This window comes from Ptychodera flava, chromosome 15, assembly GCF_041260155.1.
Source record: "Ptychodera flava strain L36383 chromosome 15, AS_Pfla_20210202, whole genome shotgun sequence".
In the NCBI taxonomy this organism is placed as follows: Eukaryota; Metazoa; Hemichordata; class Enteropneusta; family Ptychoderidae; genus Ptychodera; species Ptychodera flava.
Window position 1 is genome coordinate 2,345,086 of NC_091942.1, and position 16,600 is coordinate 2,361,685.

Below are 16,600 nucleotides of genomic sequence, written 5' to 3' on the forward strand. Positions count from 1 at the left end.
ATAATGGACAAAAGCAAACTTCCCTTTGCACAAAACATCATGCAGATTTGCCTCATGTCGTGTAAAGTTTGCTCCATAGTGGGTGGGTAAGGTGTACATTATGGATATTATATTTTATAATTTTTGTATTGCACAATGGATTAAATTGATCATTTTACGGACAAGTACACACAGTATGATACAACTGATCCAGGATGTAAAACTCATAGTTCACACTCATTACCAAAGAGAGACTTCGAAAGCCACTTCTACATAACCTTGAACATGTTAAGACTATATTTTCTGTGACTTTGTCTCAAAACATAATAATTACATCATACATCAGGTTGCCCCCTAGAGTGCATCACTCTTGTCTGTTACGTGCCATCTATGGGACAGCATTGAGAATAACAAACCTTATTTGAACTCGGCTATCATCCCACTTCAGCTCAGTCAGTTGGTTTTCTTTGGCCAAGTCTGCCATAGACAACACTGGAACTTTACCATAATAGAGCATTGAAAGGATTAGTTAACCATTATAGATACCTAAATCACATCACAATTGTAAGATATTATGCAGCTCATGACAACACTATGTCATATGTGTTTTGACTCACAAATTAGGGTAATAATTAGAACTTTCAGTTGTTATTCGTATCCCATTTATAGTGAAATGTAAATTTATGATCTTATTAAGGACAAAGACACTTTCACCAGTACTAGTGTATTGGCTGGCAGATAATCAATGTTACAGTGAGTAATAAGCTAGATTTTTCACCTGTATATTGTTTGCCATGTAAATTCATGTCTGACATGTGCCAAACAAATCTTGCAGTTGATACATAGAGATTGATCAGCATCATTTTTCATTGCAAAGTTCTGCTATTCCCTGAGGATATCATAAATTAATACAGTACTACATTGATTTCAACAAAGCTCTCGGAAAATTAAAACTTTTCAGAAACTCAAATCAATATTTTTATTCAAGCTCTGATTGCTGTAACTTTTCATGTCTTTCACATTAGTTTTAATGCTGTTGAAACTCCATTTCTTGTTCTACTCCAAAAACTGTCTAAAGGTCTGATGTAAAACTTGTAAACACATCCTGTGAGAATGAAACATCAAACGTTATTAAAAATAACTTAATTCTGCTCTGGAATAGAATTGGTCTGCCAACAACAACATGTAAATTGCTCACAATATACCTGTACTGTGTTGGCTAGGGTAATGCCTATTTGTATTGTCAACTTACTCTACGGAGAAGATAGACTTTCTCCAAATCTGTGGACATAACATACACATCGAAACAAATTCAATTACCATACCATAACAAGTAAACTTTAGCAGACTCATGTCAGTGGTAGGCTGTTGCATAGATTGTTGCTGCCCAGTTTAGTCAAGTGACTGGGTCCAGTCTTTGGTAAAGAGTGAGAAAGCGTACTTGTTTTATAGATTGAATGAAATGAATATATTGTGAAAAGTTACAGTTATTGTCCCTTCAGATCATAAATTATTTTCGTGTTTTCATGTTTGCCTTTAACCTGCCTTTCAGATTTCAGTTGACTGACAAGATCCAATCAAATCATTAATAGCACTGTGTTACTACCATGACACAAATGACAATCACACTGTGATACTACCATGACACAAATGACAATCACACTGTGATACTACCATGACACAAATGACAATCACACTGTGATACTACCATGACACAAATGACAATCACACTGTGATACTACCATGACACAAATGACAATCACACTGTGATACTACCATGACACAAATGACAATCACACTGTGATACTTCCATGACACAAATGACAATCACACTGTGATACTTCCGTGACACAAATGACAATCACAGAGGTCATCATTGTTTGTTATCTACGCTTTAGAGTTTAACTCTTACATTGTGACAGTAACGCTGTTCAGGAACAATGTCAGTTTTGTTACATTACTCATGGGTCTGTGTGTGTATGTGAATGCTCAGTTTTGTCTTTAGATTACCTAACATGACAGTATTTATGTGAATTTCATACATCTGCCCTGGCAATGGCTTTGTAAGATGGCTTCAAATGAAGCAACATTTAATACAGTACTGTGTGTTGTAAGGACATCATGATAGCAGCCAGAAAGCATCATCGTGAAGTCAGCACACAAAATCAAATTACTGTAAACAATGTTTTTATTACATACATGTATAATGGAATGTTCATCATAATAACACAGATATTTACACAGCATTTAAGTATGTATAGGGTGAACTCTCATATATTACATGGAAAAATTGTCAGCAGATTCAATGGAAAAGGTCTATGGTGCAAAGCCTGGAAAAGTTCACGGAGCAGAACCTGGAAAAGTCCATTATCTGACTATTGTTGGGGGTACTTTGTTATGTTTTTCATTAACTTTTCTGCTTGGCTAGTGTCTCTGAGCTTTTCACAGCGAGAGTATACAATAATCAAACTTGTACAGTGTATGACATATAAGAAAATTGCAAGTTACAAGTTGTGCATCCCTCTCAAACTTGCAGTAAATAATTGTGATACACATGCCTACTGATCTCAACAGAGCAAACTGTCAAAGCGTGAAAGAGCAAACTGTCAAAATATTTTCGAAAATTTTAAAGTTGGCATTGTTGAGTTATTTCATCACAAATAAAACACTGACTTTTCCTTGGTTGGGATTGATACGGAGTGAATGAATGTTACAGAGAGATCACAGAAACAGTCCTTGCACATACCAACACTGTAATATTTGGACAGAATGCACCTTAAGGACAGTTTTTTTAATGTCAATTTTTCATATTTCTTTTGTGGCCTGCCGCTTGTGTTGACACATTTTGAAACCTGAGGAGTTTATTCTCCTTCTTGCTTTTGTGAAAATCAAAACTTTCAACATTTCCCCTCGGAGTTAACAATGGGATTGATATTGAATTTATAATATTTTACTTCATGGAATTCTGTGAATCTGTAATCCTAAACTCTGTGCAGCAAACCTGGCTTTCTTTCTTGATTGTGAAAGAGAATGATTTAACCCTTTCTGCACCATGGTTTGGTCCAAACGCATTGTCAGCAATGATGCTGCTGGACCTGTTTACATGGTATTGGGGTGAGAAGCTTAAAATTATCTTTAGAACAGTTTGGCAATATTTAAGACTTTCTATTCAAGGCACATATAACTTTAAATACACGTGATGTGTGCAAGCTGGTTAACCAATTTGATGTATCTGACAAATCTAACTGAATGCACAGAAACAAGGTGATACTATCCTTGAAGTGACAGTGTATAGCATGTCTTGTCAAGTTCTTACTTTAGCCAATTAGTCTACTCTTTCTTTGGTACTGGTAACAAATCAGTGAGAGAGGAAATAAACAAGCCGCACTTGATACTCTTTAAAGACGTCACAGAGCTGAAGGTGTTGCATTTGACATTTGTTAGAAATCATTATCACTGTCATTGAGTTCATCTCTTCTGGGTTCTTGTCTCCTGGCCAACCTAGCATCCACTTCCAATTCCTCACTGTCCATTCCTTGACCATCAAGCACATCTTCGTCGTCGTCCTCCACATCAATACTGTCGCCACTCAAGTCAGAATCAGTGTCATCCTGCAGGGATGAACAAACATGGAAAATAACATCATTAAATCTAATCCTAATAGCAGAGAGTGATACATTTAAGTATGTCAACTTTCAAAGAACATGTACAGATCCAATGATGAATTTAAGTGATGAATCTAAGTAATCTGTTCTTTAACCTGTTCACCCCAATTCCATGTGAACAAGTCCATACTCACATTGATAACAACGGGTTTGGGCTAAACCATGGTGGTGAAAGGGTTAATGTCCCTACATGCCGTCAAGCTGAAGTTTGAATGATCAATCCGAAAACTGACATAAATCTTAAAATATCTGCTTTGATTTTGTTCAGTAACAGATTTCTTGGGGTGGTTTTTCATTTTGTAATAATTAATGAACTGCAGAGGATGGTTGATGATAATTGTTTGGTGTCAAGATTTTGTGTCATTGTGAAAACTAGTTTTCATGATTTTCAGCTGTGTTTCAAGAGCATCGTCTTTAAGGTAGCCTTGTGTGAAGAAGTCACACTCCACTGCCTGTAAGACAGTGAAGTCATATCAATGTCACTAATTCACACATCACTTCTACTTGATATCATCTTACAAACTACACTCTTTTCACTATTTTGCATCAACGGCTCAAAGGAGGTTTAATTACAGCAGAGTTCTCAAAAGTCAAAATATTGGACCATATGTCAGTGTAATATGTATTCTGTATTGCAAATCTGACAATAAGAGAACATTAGATAATAATATAAATTTTGTCTATTCCTGGATATTTATTAATTTGATAATACTGGACGCTGAAATGTGGCAGAAAGAAAATTATACCGGTATTACCCAGGACATCTGTGATTTGAAGATTAACAGACAGCTGATTGGTACATGGTGAGTGCAACTTTCGAATAAAACACATTCATGTCTACACCATAACAGTGTATTCATATCATGATTAGCTTGTTTTGGAGAATATTTTCAAAGATGTTGAATAAATTGTCATTGCAACTTGGAGAACTGTATGTCCTACTGTGAGGTTTAAGGTTCAAATAGTTTTAATTTGGAAGTAGGCATGAAAACTACAGATTTTTGGTCACAAGCTTTAGTCTGAGGACATTTGAACTCACTGTATGGTATTAAGCTTTGCATACAAGATGACAAGCACAGTTTATTTCAATTTGGGAAAAAAGCTCAATCTCTACACAGTTGTTTTTTCACTATCATAACCAAGGGAACGTCTAAAACATATGGACAAAGTCCCTGAAGCTACTATAGACATGGATACGAAATTAAGTATTTCCTGACTGTATGAAACTATCTCACTAAGGTCATCCTAGGGACCTGTACACCAAATATTAAAGCTGTCTGACCAGGGGTTTTGAAAAAACAAGCGACCCAACAGTTGACAGAGCTCTGCTGTGTTATGTAGAGAATAACATGTATTGATGAAGAAGGTGGATATCTTTGATAGCTCATTTCAGGATGGCCAGACCAAAAATGGCAAAATTAGCTGCAAAAATACAAAATTGATGATTTTATCATAATTTCAATATATAAAATTAAGATAAAGCCTAGGAACCTATATACCAAATCTCAAAGCTATCAGATGCCTAACTTTTGAGAAATAAATATTTTGACCAAAAATGACAAAAATTGACCCAAAAATACAAAAATTGAATATTTCATCAAACTTCAATATATCACACTAAGACAACCCCTAGGAACCTGTCTACCAAATATCAAAGACATCAGACAAGTAGTTTTTGAGAAAATATCAGTCAGTAAGTAAAACGGTTCTCAAGATATTTGAGTGGACGGACGCCTCACAAACGGACATACATACATACATACATACATACATACATACATACATACATACAGACTGACGACGGACGGATACCCATCCCAATAGCTTCTATAGACTAGTCTATAGTAGCTAAAAATGTTCAAGACAGTCAAGGTAACAACTGACTTAACATAGGAAGGTTTTCACACACGGAACTCTACAAAACATTGTGAACAGTCACTCATGATATAGAAACTTTAGTGAGCGCCCTCTAGTGGCAATGGCTAATTTCACTGTTGCAGCTTGTGAATTTCTCTATACATTGTGATGAAGAAATGGTACTGTTCCATTATATTGATATGAGTATCAATCTATCATACAACTACTTTATCTCACTTAATAAACAATATTTCCATTAGTGGTTGTGAAGCAATGGTGCTATTAGTTCGGACTGAGAAATGCTGTGTCTGTCTTAGTATTAACCCCTTGACTACCTATGGCGCCGGATATATCCGGCGCCATATTGAATTACCATATACCTTGAGTGCCGGAAATATCCAGCACAGTTAAATAGGCGTATTTGCTTCGTTTTTGTTGCTAAAAGTCCCGTAATTTTGGCGTCGGCACGCAGCGTGACTAAGAATTATGTATTCCGATCCGGCGTGAATGTGATTGCGCCCCCGTACGTCCGAGTACGGCCAAAATCCGAAAGCAAATGTCGTGACCCATGACCTCGACCCTGAAAGGTCAGGCTGATCACAGAAGCGTCGCAATGATTGTTCAAAGTTTTCAGACGTACGGACGATAGCGAAGATGTTTATGGTTTGTTTTTTTAATTAAATGAAATGTTTATTTATTGAAAACAAATGATTTATATAAAAATATGTTTTATTAACAGCAATATTCGTGAATTAAACCAGAGGAAATACAATTTTTTACTATAAACCAATGAAATTTTATAGCAGCCATATTATCAATATGACTGGTCACATGACTGGTCATGTGTTTGGTCATGTGATATGCTGTTCCCTAAAATGTATTTTTAAATACTGTGAATTATTTTTAGATAAATCATAACCATTTTAGATGCATGTTTCTGCAAGGAAGACATAAAGCAGGTGTTTACAGATATAAAATGTGTTGATTTTCAAATACAGAATCATGTCAGATGCTGATGTTTGTGGTTCATTTACTCTGCCTTTTGTGAGAAAAATCTTAAATAGGTACATCTATAAATAAAGTAAAGGGTAGTTATTATTACATATATGTAAAGACAATGTCATGAAAATTGCAACTGTATTCAAATTTGCGTCATTTTATGGATTCAAAACACGTCCTGATGCTTCAAATATTCATATTCTTTGCCAACTCTGGTCACATGATGTGTCATGTGATCAGTCACGTGACCTGGAAATACAAAACTTATGTATGAAAAAGTGGGAAATTTCATGCTGATTCAGAAAATATATGGTTTATAGATACTTACTTAACTTTTACTCTAAGCAGTGTTCATGTAATGACCACACCCAAGATTTTATCAATATTTACATAAGGGGCCTGGTATATAGGAATACATTGGCCTTGGTAGTCAAGGGGTTAAATACAAAGTGGAACAGGCTTGTTTGTACAGGACACCCTTGGTGATAGCAGCATATTAAAGTGTCCTACACAGAGAGCTGTCCCTTTTAAAGAAAGTATTACAATCCAGTCAACTTGCAAGTATCCTTAATAGAGAGGGTTCTTGTTAGAGAGGGTCCTTGTTACAGAGGTTTCCTTCCACACAAGTTTCATTGTGTCTTCACAGAAAATGAAATATGTTACGTAAGAACATGGTTAGCAAACAAAACATTTTGGGGTTACATTTAACTGATCAAATCAATGTTGAACAAATGACATTGACAATGGCATTGAGTCAGCATTAAGACGATTGTAGCGGCAAAGTGAAACATTCTACTCACATCATCGTCATCGTCGTCGTCATCATCGTCCACTCCCATGTTTCCAAACATTCGAGCTTTTCTTTCACCAGAGCCAGCTGTTGAATAGAAGAGTGACACAAAACTAACCTTATTTGAATATCCTAATTATCAATTTAAATATAAAAAGCACAACATGATAGAGCTTTGCTAGCAAAAAGATCTCTGTGCAAGTGAAGTCTTCTTGACAGCGTTTGATACCGACGAAAATGTAATCTTGTGGCAATGATTGTCTATGATGTTTGTCCGGAGATCACTTCAGGAATCTACTGATAGTTTGAGAATCAAAAATTTAAATTACATGAAAAAATGCACCATTCAATTAGCATGATTTCAATCTCTCCTTACCCAATGGTCTATCACGACGTTTTTTGATTTGTCCAATATCTTCATCACTGACGCTATCACTCATTCCATCATCATCGTCATCTTCTACATCTAGACCAGCAAAATCATCATCACCACCAAATTCATCTGTACCACCCATCTGTAATCTCTTCTCTTCCTCTTTAAGTTTGTTCTGCATCCGTTTTAATGATGACTCTGTTTCCTGTTGACATGAACAGAACAGTAATGACATGTAAGCATGACAGCACACTAGATCTGATTTCAATGACAGATTAGCATGACAGCACACTAGATCTGATCTCAATGACAGATTAGCAAGACAGCACACTAGATCTGATTTCAATGACAGATTAGCATGGCAGCACACTAGATCTGATTTCAATGACAGATTAGCATGGCAGCATACTAGATTTGATTTCAATGACAGATTAGCATGGCAGCACACTATATCTGATTTCAATGACAGATTAGCATGGCAGCACACTAGATTTGATTTCAATGAGAGATCAGCATGGCAGCACACTAGATCTGATTTCAATGACAGATTAGCATGGCAGCATACTAGATTTGATTTCAATGACAGATCAGCATGGCAGCACACTAGATCTGATTTCAATGACAGATTAGCATGGCAGCACACTATATCTGATTTTAATGACAGATTAGCATGGCAGCATACTAGATTTGATTTCAATGACAGATTAGCATGGCAGCACACTATATCTGATTTTAATGACAGATTAGCATGGCAGCATACTAGATTTGATTTCAATGAGAGATCAGCATGGCAGCACACTACCGGTAGATCTGATCTCAATGGCAGTACATGTAGTTATTCTTACGGGTCCCTTCACACAAATCAATAACAAATCTTTGAAGAGGGTGGACACATAGACATATACACCTGTACAAATGAAAGACACTTGACTGATCCTGATGGCTTGCCATGCTTTACATACATATACCGGTACAGCAAATGGGAATAACAGTTACATGCCTGAGTGGATAATGGTCTTGCACAATCTCCATACAGAGATTATAGTGCGGTGTGGATAACTACATGTAGCTAGGGAGTCTCAGCAATAGCCTCACTAATCTCTGCCACAGGCGACGGTTTTCACCAACTTTTTGGGTATTGCGTGGTTTCCATAATAAACATTTTCTGTCTGTTTTATATATAATACTTCAAACCAAATAAAAATTGGATGAATGAAGAATACACTGGTTTCACTATTGATCCTCAATTCCATGAACACTTGCAAAACGTAGACCTTGCTATAGGTTACATGAATGTTATCGATGATTCGAAATGCATGCTCCCACGGCTGTCAGCTTTGCAGACGCGATTGTCAAAGTTTTAGCAGATTATGTATTATTTTTACAAGCGTATAATGTATTATTTTTACCAGTGTACGGAAAGTGCGATCATAAGCCGGACAGCTCCTATCAATATCTGAGATGTCAGCCATGTCTATTGAGCAAGTTGGGCGCGAAGGACAGAAAGAAGTCCCAGTTTGGAATATCTAAATTAGCCTGCAGCAGAGATTGGTGGGGGTGTGCGATCAATGACTCAGAGACCCTCCAGCTTGATTAGAATTATCCCCACTGCAATCCAATCAGTGTGTGGAGACTGGATCTTGCAATGCCACATTACTGATATAGTAATCTGCAATTTGAAATGATCCTTCCTGGTGAATAGTACACCCTTCTACCAATCCAAGTACTTCCTGTACATCAGCACAACTACTATGCCCAGTGACAAAAGCACAACATATGCATTTGTGAGACTGGTTTCATACTTTTCCTTACATGATATAAATCAAAGCTACAAGTACATGACAGAAAGCGTTTTGTTGATGATACATTAATTTTGTGAAGACAGGAGTGATGCCAAACCAACTTGAGAATATCTTTCTGGTGTCATCAGACAAAAGTTACTGTAAAGATCTCAGACTATACCCTTCCTTGTCTCACCTCAAATTTGTCCTGCTCTGCCCGATTGTATTCTTCAAGTTGTTGTTCCAATGATGTTAAATTACGGAACCCTTCAATATATATCTGTAAAGAAAATGGAGGAAAATATTAGAAAGGGTACAACACTTTGAAATTTACTGTATAGTACATAACACTTGAAAAACTAACAGCAGAGTACACTGTAGTTGGTTATGGGAAAAACTTTCTTTTTGCTCAGGTAAAACATGAGATGTTTCTGAAAAACTAAAACAATAATATAATTACCTCATAGAATTTTTCCAGTTCTCCTTCAAGTTTTTCATATTCATCCATAAAGGCAGGTCTGTGAATAGAATTAAACAGTATGGGAGATTACCTGTCAGATAAAAAAGAGCTGAATAGAAGTCAATACTCCAATGGCAAAGATGTGATGAATGGGAAGATCACTATAGAAAACAGAAAGAGTTGCAGACAGCCCACAATGGCCCTTCATCAAGATATACTGTCATGGAATTGCTAACAGGATGATTTATATGAGAACATACATGAGTTCCTTACAATAATATAGGTACGTGTACCAACCATATTATGCACTCAGTAACATTGTTATCTTAAAGTCTGCATGAAAGCACATATATACATAGTATACATATATATCTAGTACACATATACGTTGTACATGTGAAGGAAACATAAGTCATGCAATATTTTTTATGTGCACATGACACTTTACACATTTACAAAGAGATCAGTAATACACAGAGACTTGTACAACTCTGGCACTTTTCATCCTGTGATTCACGTTGTAAACCACAAACCCAATTATCAAGTGGTAGTCAAGAGTACACATGAGAACACACAAAGTGAAAAACCACATTCAAGAAATTCCAAGTTGAGCACACAACATTAGACAGGTCACATAGAATTTCTTGATTGTACCTGACACTTTGTAATGTTCGTAATCTTTTCTGATTTCTTTCCAATTCGCTTTTTTTCTTTTCAATCTTGGCTTCAAGGTTGGCTTCATCTGAGGCCACATTGTCTAGCATCTGTTGCGTTTTCTTTATTTGATGCTGCAAGAAAACAAAGACAGTCTTGTAAATCAAGTGAAAAGCAACACAAACTCAACACAAGCAATGAATCCAGTGCTCTGGGGTCAGAGACAGTCAGCACAAAATGTTTGCTTCAATGTTGGCATCTGCCAAACTGATGTGAGACTAATAATATACTCAGAATTATCAACTCAAATTACAAAGAACACTTTATTTGGTACGACAGCAAGCTCAGGGGTGGGGACATTTCTTTGAAAGAGTTTTGTCACAGGTAATGCACATGATGTTTGGAAATCAATGAGTAAATCCAACTATGGAACACATCTGGACTTTTACTAATAGCAAGATAAAGGTATGATGTCTTGATGTTCAATTAATTTTTTTTTACTCTCAGCTAATTCACAGGGTGCCTCTGGCAATTCAACAGAGAAACAAAAGCTCTATGACTATTACTTAGGCCGTACAAATTATGGATATCAAGGGAAAATTTTAATTTTGAATATTCCTAACATTGCAAATTATTCAATTGCTAATTTTGAATAATTTACCGGCTGCACAGTCTATGTTTGCAACAATGACTTTCAAGATTAAAGGTACACATCCGAGTGAAATAGATTTTTTTCAAAGTGATGACTTACCTCCACAGCCTTGACACTACCTCGAAGACCCTTTTCAATCTCATTGATTTCCAAGGGTCTATTGATGGCAGTACTTCTCGCTTCCTGGGAGACAAAAGAGCAGAAATTCATCCAGTTTACACGCACCATTCACAATCAATCAGGAATGTTGCTTGATGAGTCAGAGATATGTAAACTATTATCATATACACTGTAGCTATTCATATAGGATAATCTTAATAACGTGCTAGTCTATGGTATGGGTTTTATCAAAAAGACTTGACAATATATGATACTTCAAGATACTATATTGTGAAGAAAAATTAGTTTTGTCAAACTGAGAAACCTGACTTAGTTAGGTATGTGTTATTCCGCTGTGGACACTGTTTAGTCATATTTAATATAATTAGAGTAAGTATTTACTTAATGTTCAGTCCTATCTATTATGGCCTTGATATCATTAAATAATCTTGATATGTCTCCATGATCATGAGACTTCTTGGTGGAAAAAGCTAATAGCGTAAAGAATCTAAAACATTGGCATGTAAATTTGAAATAAGTCAAACTCGGTAGATCAAATGCTGAATAAACAATTACAACAGGAGTTGAACCTAAGTCTACAGCATTGATGTTTAGCACAGCAAGCACAGACCAGACCTATAGGCTGCCTTGCCATATCTATAAGTGATAGTTTGGTAACTGACTATGATGGTAATACCCTACCCATGCCCACTGCATATGGTCTAGATTCGACAAACACACACACACACACACACACAAACACAGTACACATCACTTGTGTATGGCAGAGTCTCTGAAATTATAGAGAATCATCAAAACAGAACCCATCTCAAGCTGTAAATCTTGGGAATGAGAAATCACAGGTACACAGGATGAATTCATGCAACCATGAACTTCGATTAAGTATAGCTCTCAGTATTATTTGGTATGAGATCTGATATGACTCACCCTAAGCTCCACTTCTTTCCCTAACAGATCATACAGAGAGGCTCCCTTGCTGGTAATCTCCGATGCTAGCTGTCTGGTTGCTTTCAAATCAGAGATCTGAAATACAGACAACAAATAAACATTGTTTTTTTCACGCAACAATTTCAAAATATATCTACTGAATCCTTTATGATCAAACGTTTGCCCAGCTATTACTTTCTGAGTGTTCTATGTTAAATTAGTATGAATTGCCAAAAAAATACAATGGCAAAGCAATACTTAGTCCAATCTTTGGAGCCTTGGAGCCTAAATTTATGTCCCCATCTCATACTCAGTATTGTTATGGTAACACCAAACCTGATGAACAAGCTGTATTAGAAATACTGTCAGTTTCAAAAGATGAAAGTGTGCAAGCTCAAAGCTGACTGGTGAGAGAGATAATCATGCACATGTGTATGTGAGAGCATATGTATACATAAAATGCTACGATAATCAAAATTAGAAACATTCTAGTATTAAATAGTTATTTCCAAATCAAACATTTACATAATGACTCTTTTGTTAAAGGTTCTTGCCTTGCATGTACATGTGAATAATGCAACAAAGCTATGATTTATATGTAACAGAACTTACCCTTGATGAAATGTCAAACGATATTGAAGATGCAGAGTCTTCATCATCATTATCACCAGTCTTGTTTGTTTTGACGGCATTGTATAACACTGATGTCACTTTCAAGAGTTCCTTGACAGCATAACCATCAGCCATGTACAGTTTCTTGGTGTTCAACTTGATGTGAGCTTTCACAGCCTACAATGGATGAGACACAAAAACAGACTATTGATCTTTTGTTTCTTGTTTTCACTCCAATGGTTTGTGCACCAAAATGGCATGTCGAGTGAGGTGCATATAAATATCGTGATTCAGACTTTCACATTGTTTGCCACTCAGTTTTTCATAAACACAGCAGAAAACAACGATTTGTGTTGGTATAAATTTTAAATTTTAAAGAAAATGCCTCAATCATGGATACCACTGATAAAATACTATCTTAAACTTTGGTATCTTGCCAAAAATATCACAATAACTGTGTTGACACACTACCAGCCTTGCAACTTTTGACTAGCAAGTATCACTCATATCTTCAAGAAAACACTAATTTATCTGTTACATCAGATAACGTTGAACATTGACAGCAATCTTACCATGAACTGGGCAACCGCTTTTATAAATATAACCCTGTCTTGTTCTGTATCTGTGTCCATGGGTAAATCAGTGTTCGGATCATACCTTTTGAGGAAACAATTAAATAACTGAAAATCATTTCATGACAAGATGGAATGTCATTACTTCTGTAAGATTCAGGACCATTGTACTCATCTTAAAGGCAGGCATTTTGCATTTCTGAGGTTTCTTTGGTGGCAAAGATATTTGTCTGAATATCATTTTTAAATTGTAGAACTAGATTTATTTTTAACAAAAAGAGGTCTGTCACATTATGCTCTGTACATTGAAAACTATGCACGATAATTCTTAGTAATACCCTCAAGGCTTGACATACCAGTTGTATGTTAGTATTTTGACCGTTCCCCTCCTAAAATACATAATTTGCATATGTCTAAGTCGTCCATAGGCCATCACAACCATAATAATTAACATTGTCAAGTATGGATGACTCTGCCTATTCAAGGTATTCTTTAAAAGCTTGGGGCACACGGTATACCATACAGGATGTCTGGGTGTTTTTTGGGCACCAATAGGATGTGTTACACTCATAGAAAATAGCACCCTTACCGTCTTACAAGCCATATCAACACTTCTGCTACTAAGGCAAAGTTTGGTGTTCTGAAATTTTCCATGGAGATGAGGCGTGGATAACCCAACGCCCTCATCATTTCAGTGAAATCTATGGAGTAGAGAAATGTATATTTTAACCATACTACAAACATTAATTCTCATTGCGATGCTAAACATGAGACTGAATCACAATTATTATGTTACCATATTTTCAAAGATCATCAATGTGGAACGTCAACAGATACTGTGCATGACTACATTCACTTTAACCCCTAATACGATCATCACATGGGAGGATGGTTGGTTCACACAGTGGTACTCCATTTTATAATTAATTATAGTGTGCTATGTATGTCTTAGATGTACCGTTGGCGTAACAAAACATGGCGATTTACGCACTATTACCAGATTACTAAAATAAAAATGCTATGTTTTATTGTACATATCTATAGCAGTACCACCATTTCAAAATGGAGGGGTTGCACATGATCAAAGACCTCCTTCAACCGGGGGACTACATGGCGAAAATAGATCTGAAAGACGCCTATTTTACAGTTCCCATATGGGAAAAACACCAGAAATACCTCCGTTTTATTTGGAAAGAAACTATGATGGAGTTTGCATATCACTGATGGCCTAATGCTCACACAGCTAACACAGCAGCCATTGCCGATGTATCATGAAATGGCACAGATATTGCAGAATGATACTTTCAGGGGCAGCGTTCCCATGACATGACCTAAACTCAACCATCAACGCTAAAAGCTCACAGATCATCGTAACATCACCACGATGAAGACCAAAACAACACAGCACCGAGGCATTTGATGGACATGTTGTCGACTGTCGTTACCCACGACAACCATGACGCTATTTCACCACAGCACTCCTCGCGTCGGAAAACGGCAGCACAGACAAACGACATATGGGATCGTAAGAATGTCTAACGCGCCACTGCACTGTTCTTAACGTTAAAATTTTGTCGTGTAGCTGTCAAATTAAATCGACTCTACTTACTTCTGAGATCCCTGTACGACATTTTGAAAGCATCTGCTGAAAAATGTGCACATGCGCAGTGCGACAGAGTACAGCAGTTTCCATCTCGTGCTTTCACGCAGACTCTCGCGAAGATACCCAGTGTTTCATAGCTGGCGCACATCTCAACATCTTCAGGTTGGAGGCAGCTGTGACTGTGTCGATGAAAAGTTCCCAGATTAATATATTTCAAGACGCTATATTAATAAGGAGCTTTCACATTTAGTGTCAGCTTTCTTTATAATTAACGAATCCATCCAAAAATTTACGAAACGCAGTGCCTGTGAATCGATTCACGACGGCCGTGTGGTATGATGCGTACTACACAGTGGTCGTCGTGTATCGATTTACAAGCGACTGCAGTTGCTGTCCATGGATCCCATGCTTCTAGAAGTCTAATTTGAAAGGTGTCGGACAAGATTTATGAAATAGTTTTGTGTTGACCAAAGTTAAGGGAGAAAATAAATAAAAAAAACCCGAAAAGATTGCAAATTTCATCATCATGAATTTTGAAAGACCCTCTACCGACATCAGTCCTGGGAATTTACAGAACAATTTTCAGGCTCGTTGCGGTCGATCAAAAGTCCAACTCAAAATAGATGCAAGTAATTTGTCTCGTACTTGTCCCAGAAAAAACACTAACCAAATTGTGAAAGCAAATGTCATTGTAAGGTTTTGAATCTCAACCAACCTTGTCATGAAAAAAATCAAAATGAACGACACCACCTACGGCTGTCTTTGTTGTGATGTTCAACGTTACTTTCAAATGAAATATTCTAGGAGCACGATACAAACTTGTTATCGATAAATTTTCTTTGTAATAATGCAAATGGGGCTTATAATTATGGTCCTGGTGTTGTGTTACTACACGTTTGCTTTGGAGAGTTTGTTTCGTCGTCAAGTAGACTCGTGGCTTGCTGAGAGGTACCTGGGATTTTAGTGTATTGACAACACGAGACGTTCAGTGTTCGTTGGTATTGCATAAACTTTATTACTAGGTATAGACAAGCTTGACAGTTGCCATCGCCAAAGATACGCTTCTCCCATTGTCTAAATGTATTGGGTTTCTCATTGGTCGTTCTGTCCTCCTGCCCTCGCAATATCAGTATTGTTTTAGAATGGGATTTTTAAAAGTTATCTTTAAGGCGTGGCATTGATCATACGATAGATATGAATTAAAGATAAAATGATACATCCAATCATAAACATCAATACAAGTCTTGATCTTACATGTCACAATAGACCAAACCCGGAATTCGAATCGACCACGGTACAAACAAAGCCATGTGCGCAAACGCGCACAGACGTACGTGTATTTCCATACGCGTTCAGTACACATGTGGGTTTGTTTGTACCGGCATCACGTGATTATTTGGGCGTCTGAGTATGTAGAACGGCGTACGCATCGCGTCCTTTTTATTCCGGAGTAGAACCATTAATATTCAACGTCACTGTGACACGTTACAAACCCATCACGTGAAGTTATCATGTTCCTTCATTAAGTATTCACTATTTTTATTCAAACATATGTT

At 36.7% G+C, this 16,600-nt stretch overlaps 1 protein-coding gene across 1 annotated transcript; it reads right to left on the reverse strand.

The window, feature by feature from the left end:
* Nucleotides 1-2,149: 2,149 nt before the first annotated feature.
* On the reverse strand, nt 2,150-15,200 carry LOC139150853 (clusterin-associated protein 1-like). The gene is made up of 12 exons (XM_070723273.1): nt 15,051-15,200; nt 14,031-14,142; nt 13,442-13,526; nt 12,870-13,046; nt 12,258-12,353; nt 11,310-11,393; nt 10,559-10,692; nt 9,905-9,962; nt 9,641-9,724; nt 7,667-7,868; nt 7,301-7,377; nt 2,150-3,590 (listed from the first exon to the last, which is right to left on the reverse strand). Exons 1-12 carry the CDS (start codon nt 15,190-15,192, stop codon nt 3,420-3,422), a joined length of 1,422 nt encoding a protein of 473 aa, XP_070579374.1. The 5' UTR covers nt 15,193-15,200; the 3' UTR covers nt 2,150-3,419.
* Nucleotides 15,201-16,600: the final 1,400 nt, after the last annotated feature.